The 9,518-nt window shown below is 41.6% G+C and overlaps 1 protein-coding gene across 1 annotated transcript; it reads right to left on the reverse strand.

Moving 5' to 3' along the window:
* Nucleotides 1-1,018: 1,018 nt before the first annotated feature.
* LOC143715219 (4-galactosyl-N-acetylglucosaminide 3-alpha-L-fucosyltransferase 9-like) lies at nt 1,019-3,528 on the reverse strand. Its single transcript, XM_077206861.1, has 2 exons — nt 3,477-3,528; nt 1,019-2,292 (listed from the first exon to the last, which is right to left on the reverse strand). The coding sequence occupies exon 2, from the start codon at nt 2,282-2,284 to the stop codon at nt 1,187-1,189; it is 1,098 nt and encodes a 365-aa protein (XP_077062976.1). The 5' UTR covers nt 2,285-2,292; nt 3,477-3,528; the 3' UTR covers nt 1,019-1,186.
* Between the last annotated feature and the right edge of the window lie 5,990 nt (nt 3,529-9,518).

Raw genomic sequence — 9,518 nt, forward strand, 5'->3', positions numbered from 1 at the left:
ATGAAAGGGTTTCAAAATATATTGTGAGATGAGTAGGCTATTATAAAAGGTAATTATATGGATAGTTTCTTATGAGTTATGACTTTTAATGTTCATTAATAGAATATACAAATTTGTATCTGAGGAAAATACGTTTTTAATAAAATTGATGAAATAATGCAAAAACAGGGCCGGCGCTAGCCATTTGGGTGCCCTAAGCACAAATGCTTGGTGGTGTGAATATGAAATAACTCTGTGAATATGAAAATATACAAACACTGAGATTGTGGGGTTTTTTTTCCTAATTGCAGTTTCACCAAAAGATGTCGCCCTTGGGCCTTGGCCTATGAACCTCTTGAAAATGGCCGCATTATCCGCATAGAACAACAACGAAAAAACGTATCTAAGCGGTCTTCCTTTTCTTCTCAAACAAACTAACTGCATCTTAAACAGCCCAAGTTTTAAAATTTCCCGGGGTACAAGCCCCCGGACCCCCGTTAAAATAAAAGATTCAACATGCAGAGCTAAAAAAGCCTTTTCATTTGCACTAGGCCTACTAGCGACGCCCCCCTGGACATGCATACACGACGCAAGGGCGCCCGCGCTACAAAACTAACATTTTTGTTTAAAACATTGTCTTACCTGCAAGCGACACACGAGTATCATCCCGCTGTCTCTTCTTTTTCCGCCCTCGACTCTTGGTGCCTTTTCGAGGCTATGTCTGAGGTCGGTGTCTGTCAAATTTGACATTGATTGAGGCATAATCGAACAGACCACTGAGAGGTGGGGAAGGGGGGGCACCAGAGGGAGACTGGCACAGGAGATTCACCTTTTTCTCGACTAATTTGGTCTAGGCCTATATTACTATTGTATTGCTTTTGTATATTAACATGCTTTAGACATTTTATTTGTTATTTATACTAGTAGCCTATTGTGATGATTTTTCCCGACCCAGATTTTTTGGTGCCCTACGCGCAGTGCTTGATGTGTGTGTGCGGGGCGCCGGCCCTGTGCAAAAACATTAAAAACCTTTCAAAAACATTAAAAATCTCACTGACCCAAAACATTCCAAACAACCTTGAGAGAGATATAACATTTATTAACTTTTGCCAGTTTTTTTATCCAAATTTACAAAAGAGCAAGGGTCAAAACACTTTAAAAACCATCGGCATATGTAAGAAAATCCACAATCAAAGGTGAACATCAATCAATTGAAATACCATTCATAGAGATCCCGAATTTCTTTATATTCCTTGTGTGTAGCTATATAATCACAAGCAGTGCATATGGGCAGATCAAACTCCTGCTGCTGCAGTAAATGAGGAGTTGGAGAGAGATATTTCCTCCAGTTAAAGAACCTGCGATATGCTTCTTCGTCCTTGTCCAGCTGAAGAAGATATTCTGCTAGTGACTTTGCATCTGGGAAGTCATTCACATGAATGAAGGCATCGCCGGGATAAAAGTTTTCATAGTTTTTTCTGGGAGGACCCAGAACCACAGGGACGGTTCCTGCAGCAAGCGGCCCATTTATCTTCTCAGTGATGTAGTCCTTGTGGATGGAGTTCTCAAAGGAAAGGTAAAACTTGCAGCTTGCTAGGGTAGGATAGTATTCGGAATGATCCAAGAACTTTGCATAAGCCTTTCCGAACATATGCACTTGGATGTGTTTGCTGAGTTCTTGGTAAAACTGGATCCTTGTGCCGACACCTGTTGAGCCACTGTTACTCACAATCCAACACACCAGTTTGTCCTTTTTGGGAATTACAAACTCCTCATCTGGTTTCTTCCTGACAGTCAAATGCAACCTGGTAAAAATATCAGCATCCTGTCTGTAGCTGAGAGTGTGATTGAACAGGTTTTCTATACCTGGTTTTTTCTGAGTGTTGGTCGGTGATTCTAAATTAAACCAAATCCACTTCTGGAACGGAGGACGGGGAGATGGAGGAAGGTTGGTCAAGTCCCAACTAATGGACTTGTGATAAATGAGGACAGCGTCTGCATTGCTGTAGAGAGATCTATCATCCGTCAACAGACAACTATCGATATTGAAAATAGTTTTGCAATCATTCAGGTCAAATCTGAAATCTTCAGGCCAGAACCACATCAGAAGAATAGGTTTGTCTTTTGCTGCATCAGAAACAGAGCTCTTGTTCGTGTCAGAGTTGTATTGTTTAGGAATAATAAGTTGAGGTGGACAGTTGTTTGACGGTGATAACCAAAAAAACATGATTATCAGAGAGATGAAACCTGCAAACATCACTATTAGACTCGGACGACTAAGTGATGAGCCATTTGTGATTAACATTTTCAGATCTGAAGAGAAGGACAAAAAGAAGTATTTGTTATTGAAAGCAAATAATTAAAAAATGTCTCAAAAAATGCAGAGTCAATTTCTGAAATTTCTGAAAATAACTCTGAGGTACACATATACAGGAACTTTAATATATGATTATATGACATACTATATGGGTTAGGGGAACACAATTCTTTAATATGTGCCCTTAATGTACAGTTAATGTCAAAGGAGCAATTGAGGGGTTGTATTTAAAGCAACATTTTAAAGTTTAAAAATACATCTTTCAACAGATCTTTTAAATCATTTTACATTTTTCTTAAAAGAACATCTCTCTGGTTTTTCAATACAAATCAATTGTCCGAGATTAATAACAATGACTTCTTCCAAGTTCACACTGACACAGAGTGTATAAGGTTTAAAGCTTATTTGGCGTGCTGTTCGGGGGAGGGCTCCGAGCTCCGAGTTCGGCCCGAACCTATACACCCCAGTTTTAAGTGTATTTAGGACTATAAAGTGAGGAGATGGGGTGGTGGAGGGATGCTGTTAAACTGAAAAAATGAACGGAGGTAAGTTTGCTGTGTGTATTTACACCTCTTGACTTGTTGATTGAGAAGATTTACAGAGTGTGCTCCACTCGTGTCTAATTAGGTTTGATTATCTGAGTGTGCTCCATGTGTGTTTAATTAGGTTTAGTTATCTGAACGTGCTCCTCCCGAACTTTGTCAGTAAAACATCATTTCTTCCAAGGGTTACTGACAGATGAAGCAGCATGTGTAGCCTCTAATGGTATAGAAATTAGACCTTCTCTTAAAACAAAATACAACAGTGTAAAAATCCCTCATGCAACATTTAATGCCATGACTATGAATTTAAGACTTCCTGAAACATTTAATGAATAATACATTTAAGACCCTTTAAAGGCCTTCATTTGTGGAAGACCCCTTTTAAGGCATGTAGAAACCCTAGGCTATAATAGCTACAGCAATGAACATTAATCATCATCTTGAACATTTTTAATTGTTACACGTTTAATCATTATCTTGAACAAGATAAAAAAAAAACTACTCTTTAGTAGACTCTTATTCAAACCAACTTACAAATAAATAAACCATATCAAACGATAAGCTTTAATATTTTATATTTTGATTGATAAATATCAAAATATATTTTTGGAACGAATGTATATAATTTATTCCTCAACCTGTTTGGCAAACCTTCAAAAAGAAGAAAATATGCAATGTGCAGTTCTGGGTCATGTACAAACCAAATACGAAAAGAAGGATTTGCATATGTGGTTTCCTGTTCAAACAGTTTATTTTTTGTTTCAGTTGTAAGGAACTCAGCTTTTTGGAAATATTAATAATCAATAATATCTTGTTATTATTAATTATAAATATTTGGGTCAGTTAATTGGATTAACTTGATGTGGCTGAATTAATATTACAATCAATTAATCAGTTCTTCCAACGAACTATTTTGATTATTAATTTATTCTAATAAAGGGTATCTTCCATGGCCACCGAAGAATAATTATTTCTTCGCCTGTACAGTACTTTGAGCCAGTAGCAAAAACCGTGATCGTAAAGTGACTTGTATTGCAAACAAAACAGAACCAAATACATATTATGTACAAGTTTTATTAACTAAATATAGATATTTATATGAATATAAATAAACTAAACAACATACACACATGAATACATAAATAGGTTAGTGATAGGATGAAATTGGAAACCGGAAGAGGGTCTATGAGAAGAACCATCAGAATTTCATTTTCACATTTCATTGAATTGAATACTTGCATTTGTAATGGGAACAATTCTTGAAGTTGTTGAAAATTGGAGTCGTTGATGGTTCCGGCAGTGTCAAGTGGAAGTTGGTTGAGCGTTCTCTTTCTCCAGGAACGCATGACTGGTTTGGTGAAGGCCTGGGACTCTGTTGAGGCCACGCCGAGCACCCAGGAGAAGTGAGGAAGTCGGAAGTATGGGTGATTGGAGTCGTTGTTGGTTGGAGTCTTTGTTCCAAAACTCCTGAGATTGTCCTTGGTTCTTTGTGAGAGAGTCTTCTCTCTTTTCCATGAGGCCGGATCTGGTTGGAATCGAGGCCTGCTGGGCCCTGGGGCCCCCGTGGAGGGGGAGGGGGCTCCCCAGTCTCACCAGAACAGTGTTGCGGCTGGATGAAAAAACTAAGAGAGGGAGGTCACATGTGGACTGTCTCTAATAAGGCCTGGAGAAGATCCTCCCCTAAGGGTTGAACTCGACCAATCAGAAAGGGGACATGTCTGAGAGGGAAAGTGGCTCTTAGTTGATTTACGGATCTTTGTCCCATAATATGATTATACCTTCATTAATGCTAAAATAGCTATAACACATCCACACTGCATTCTAGAAGAAGGTTATGTACATCAAAGTGTGAGTCATTAAATGAGGATTATTTAGGCAGGAGGCATTATACAGGTGAGGTTACATTGATCGTTAGTTGGTTGTATACCAGGATACATACCATAATATATACCTAATAGTACACGAGACAGTAAACCATTTACACTGTTTCTTTCACAGTTTTATGCATGTTCATTTATAGATCAGTTAGTCTATGATTAACGCAGCAAAGTCTGTTTTAAAGAGGGTTTCTGTTTCATAGTCTCTCTCTTGAGTATGTGGCCACATTCCTCGGAGGTCGTAAAATCTCCTTATCATGCCCTGTAACACGACACTGTTTCTTTCACTTGTGTATGTTCATTTGGGCTGTGTGAGGAGTTTCATAAACCTTTGTATATAATGAATAAATAGTATGTGTCTGATTGGTCCATACCCTACAGATCCCCCCTCTCGATCGTTGTTGTCCCCCCTCAAGGACAACCACGAGCGAAGTTGGAAGTGCAGAGAGATCGGACACACACTTGTCATAGAAGGCTGGAAGGCCATGGTGGCCTCTGGTTGCTCGTGTCTTCTGGAGCGGTGGTCGTTCCACGGCTGGTGATGTGGACAGTAGCCAAGTCCAGGTCTCTGCAGCAGGTGTTGAGGCAGCAGGTGTTGGGACATTCTGAAGTTCATTAGTTTTGGGGCAGGTGTTTCCTTGTGGTTGCAGGAAGTGGTTAGGCCTCTATGTAGCATAGAGAGGTTTTCAAGCTGACATGGTGCTGGTGGCCGTAGGTCAGAAGGTGGTTGTTAGCCTCTCAGTCACGAGAGGTCTGAAGGATTGAAGTGTTGTTCTGTCCTTATGGTGGTGCCGACGCAAGCTTGCCTAAGCTGGGGTGGGCAAGGAGTTGGAAGCTTGTACCTTACAGGACTCCTCGGGTGAGTCCTGTGCAGGGAGCTATTTTGCGTGTGTCAGCGGCTCCAGTAACTCTGAGGCAGGTGCGTCCAGCTGTCCTTGCGGAGCCTCAGATTGACACCTGTGTGAAGGGTATGGAAGAGGATGCTGTCGTTGACAGCCGTGGTCTTCCTGTGGTGTTTGCAGGTTGAGGGTGCTGTCCTCCATGGCTTCTCCAAGGGGCTTGGCTGGTACCTGGGTTGTTGCCATGGTGACAGTTCTGTGCTGGTCCTGGGCATGCTCAGTCCAGCTGCATTGAATCTGGTTCGAACCTCAGTGTCTAGCTGGTCTGTAAGGCTTTGGGCACAGGTCCGCTCCTTGTGGGACGCTGTGATCTATTATGTGAGGTTGTTTACCTTCTGTTTTATACCCATAAGGTGGGGTAAGGAGATGAGAATCTTGATCACCCCGGTGTGGCTGTAACTCTGGCTTGGGTCATGGGTCGTTTGTCCTCTTCTCTCATGGTGCAGTTCCGTTGGCTCCGGTGCCGTCGGATGTCAGCAGCCATGGGTGGAACAGTGTTCCTCGCGATGGCTTGTCAGTCTTTTCGTTCTCCTAACCGGTTAAGGTCAGGTTAAGCAGAGGATCTGCAACATTTTGGCACACCTGTGGTGAGAGACTAATGCATGACCCTAGAAAGTTCAGAGCCACGGTTTAATGGGTTCGCTAGATATGTAGCATAAAGCTAGGTATTTCATGTGTAGCTAGCTAGTGAAGTGTGTATTGTATCCTTATCATCTTAGCTGTGAATGTTAGGAGGCTAAGACTTGTGTGGTTCCGAGAGTATTTCCTGGAAAGGGCATAGTCGAGATGAAATAAATGACTTAAGATGGTTCTTATGACTAAAATATTTCTCTGGACTTAACTGTTGGTTCACTACGGCTTGACGAAGTGAAGAATAGGAGGAAAAAGGACAGCTTTCCTATTCAAATTATGCTTATTATCAATCCTCAGGACTATAGTTATGCCCTAGTAATCGTTGAAGTTACTTGTGTTGCAGGGTCATAAAAATTAGTGCACTTGTTGAAAATAAACAAAATCACAAATAAAGGTGTCTCTGGTTCCTTTCTGGGCCCTATGGGAAATGGAACCACATTTGAACAAGAGAAGAAATGGAAATAATTCATATACATGACAGTATAGACAAGTGAATAGCTGACTGCTATTATTATCGAAGTAAAATAAAAATAAAAAGGACTTAAGTAAGTGATCAAAACAGCCGGAATGATCTGAAATTGAGAGTAATCAATAGCACTAGTGACTAACCTTTAGATTTGCCTGGACCAACACTCCATAGTGGGTCACAGCTGTTGCGTGTTTAAGACCACACCGTGTGTGTCCCTCCAAAGGTTTAGTCAACATGCTGATGAAAATTCTCATAACTATAAGAATTCTTCTCTAGCTACACAGCTTACATGTAATTAAACTTGGGTTTAATTGACAGGGCATCTGCAAATTTAGCCTACAGCGCTCAGCAAGGACTATGCCTAAACTAGTGAAGGTGAAATTCAGCTGAGAAGAATTGAAAGTAAGGAAAGAGAAAAATTAGAAACCCTAAATGGGGTTAAAGAAAGTATTTTAGAATACTTTGCGCTGTATACATAAAAGCTGTAATTAAGGCTTCAAGTAAATGATGCTAACCGCTAACTGTAGAAGTTATTATGTAGCTTAGCCTAAACTGGATGGATGCTAGGTTAGCTTAGCTTAGCCTAAGCTGGATGGACGCTAGGTTAAGTTAGCTTAGCCACCTAGGCTGGTTTGATTACAAAATGACGTCACGAGTTAGCACTTCCTGTGATAAGTCGTTGTCATGGGAACCAGTGCATGTCAGAACAATTCAACAGTACCTGAAGAATGTCTACACATTTTACTGAGTTATGCATGTTTAAACGGGTTAAAAGGGGGCGCCTATACTTTAAGTCTTTCAAGAACTTGATGTTACATTCAGTAAAATGCTAATGTGTTTTGGCATTTGCTAATTTTACTCATGGAACTCTTCTCTTTACTTTACACAACTTATTCTATTCGTTTACAAAGTAAGGAAATAGATTTGCTGTAAGTCAAAGCTTGTCTAAGCCTATATAGTTACGTCCCTCTCATGCATAAATGCTGACTTTTCAGCGAGTGAACAGTTTTGATCGCTAGGTAGCTCTCTGCTTGTGGATGCAGCTAAAAATTTAGGTGAATTACATCAATCTAACAATAATTTGTAAGGCCTTTACATTGTAGAAAGGGGAGCATCACCCAGGTCTACGTATATATAACACTGTCCTGAGCTTTCTTTTTCAGAAACAGGTTTAGCAATACTGCAATTTGGATTTCTTTAACCAAAGCAGGATAGATATCGGTACAGTTTACAAGCTGCTGAGATGAGATTCCTTTGTCAAACAGACTTACGCTTTAATGCTGAACTTACTGATACCAGTTGGAAATCTAAGACTCTTTCACTTACAGTAGAGATGTCAATTCCCGCTATCGTTTTATCTGCATTTAGACAAGCCAGCAACCAGTGATCAAAATGCGTATCGCATGTTGTGTTCCAGTTGGACCGCAATGGTCAAATGCACGCCTGTAGGTTAACAGTAGTTTAAAACTCAGGTGGTTTTCCTACACTATGGCGTCAAGGTATGCCCTATTTGGAGCTAGTGTTTCCTGTAACCCTTCATTGTCATGGAAACTAATGTAGCAGTGCCAATTCAACCAGCATGTAGCAAATGTTTGTTTCAAAAGAGTTATGCATAGTCTGTTGACAGGTGAGGCTTACACGTCCATTCAAGATTTTCTTTATATCAGTAAAATTCTATTTTTACTAATGCAGAGTCTTGCTGCTCTTTGAGCACCCATTTTCATCTACTTTAAAAGTTTTATGTCCTATGCTGACCAGGGACTTTTTAGCAGTGTCTTGCATTGTGTTCATGCGGTGTGGCTTCTGGTTTTGCAGTTCAGGATCAATGGGGTCTTAGGAACCCTTTCTGGGGAGGCCTTCTGTGCTAGAGGCCTTCCGCATCAGGTCACACATTGCTGAGTGGGCATTGCGTGGGGGCAGGTGAAAATATGGTGACTAACTGGTTTTGGAGGAAAAGTTTCTTGAAGCTGGTGTCCTCCTCCGTCACAGGTTCGTTGTAAGTTCCACAGACAACTCGTTCGGAGTTGGTGGTGGTAGCACAGGGCCTTCTAGGTCTGTCCTGCTTGGTGTTTGGGCAGGGCCCAGCTGGGCTGGATGTGTCCAGATCAGATGGAGTCTGTCTCGGTGTGCCATACCGGTTGGAGACTGCAGGTGAAAATCAATGTCTCGTAGATTGGCAGGGATGTTTCTGACCTTTCACTTGAGATTGTTGAGTGTCACTTCATGTGCCATTTCAGGGCTTGTCTGATTTACCTTTTCCTCCCGCAGCTGCAGGGGCTCTCAGGGCACTGTCTGGTGAAGTGTTAAGCCGAGGGCTTTGGCTCCTCCCCCCTTTGTGCAGGGCTGGGGAAGCTTACGCTGCTAATGTGAAGGTCAGCAGGGTCCATCTTTCTTGTGTGGTCCATCTGCAGCGGGTTGGACTGTTGCAGCTCTCTTTGGACCACATGGAGTGCGTCAATAATGTTACAGCATCGCTAAGTCAGTGTTCGGACTTCCGCTGCACATTGATGGCTTTAGCTCTCTTTGAGTTCAACCATTTCTTTAAGTTCTTTGAGTGAAACAGTTCTTTACCCGTCGGTTTGCAGGTGCTCAGAGCTGTCGTCCGCCTGAAAACTGATGATCTCTTTCAGTTGCTCTGCTCTGTCAGGGTCCTTGCATCTGTCCTGTGCCTTCTCCCGTTGAGCAGGGTTCGTTCTCTGTGGAGTCCTGTGGCTGGCAGCGTTAGTTCATTTACCTCCTGTTTGAGGCCTGCGGGAGCATGGCCAAGGAGAAGATAATGCTGGTCAGCTCTTGGTGGCTCAG

Source organism: Siphateles boraxobius, unplaced genomic scaffold (assembly GCF_051911475.1).
Source record: "Siphateles boraxobius isolate OS27281-9 unplaced genomic scaffold, OSU_SipBor_1 57, whole genome shotgun sequence".
Taxonomy (NCBI): Eukaryota; Metazoa; Chordata; class Actinopteri; order Cypriniformes; family Leuciscidae; genus Siphateles; species Siphateles boraxobius.

Bases quoted from the DNA above. Each gene is read 5' to 3' on its own strand.
- LOC143715219 (XM_077206861.1), bottom strand. From the start codon at position 2,284: ATGTTAATCACAAATGGCTCATCACTTAGTCGTCCGAGTCTAATAGTG.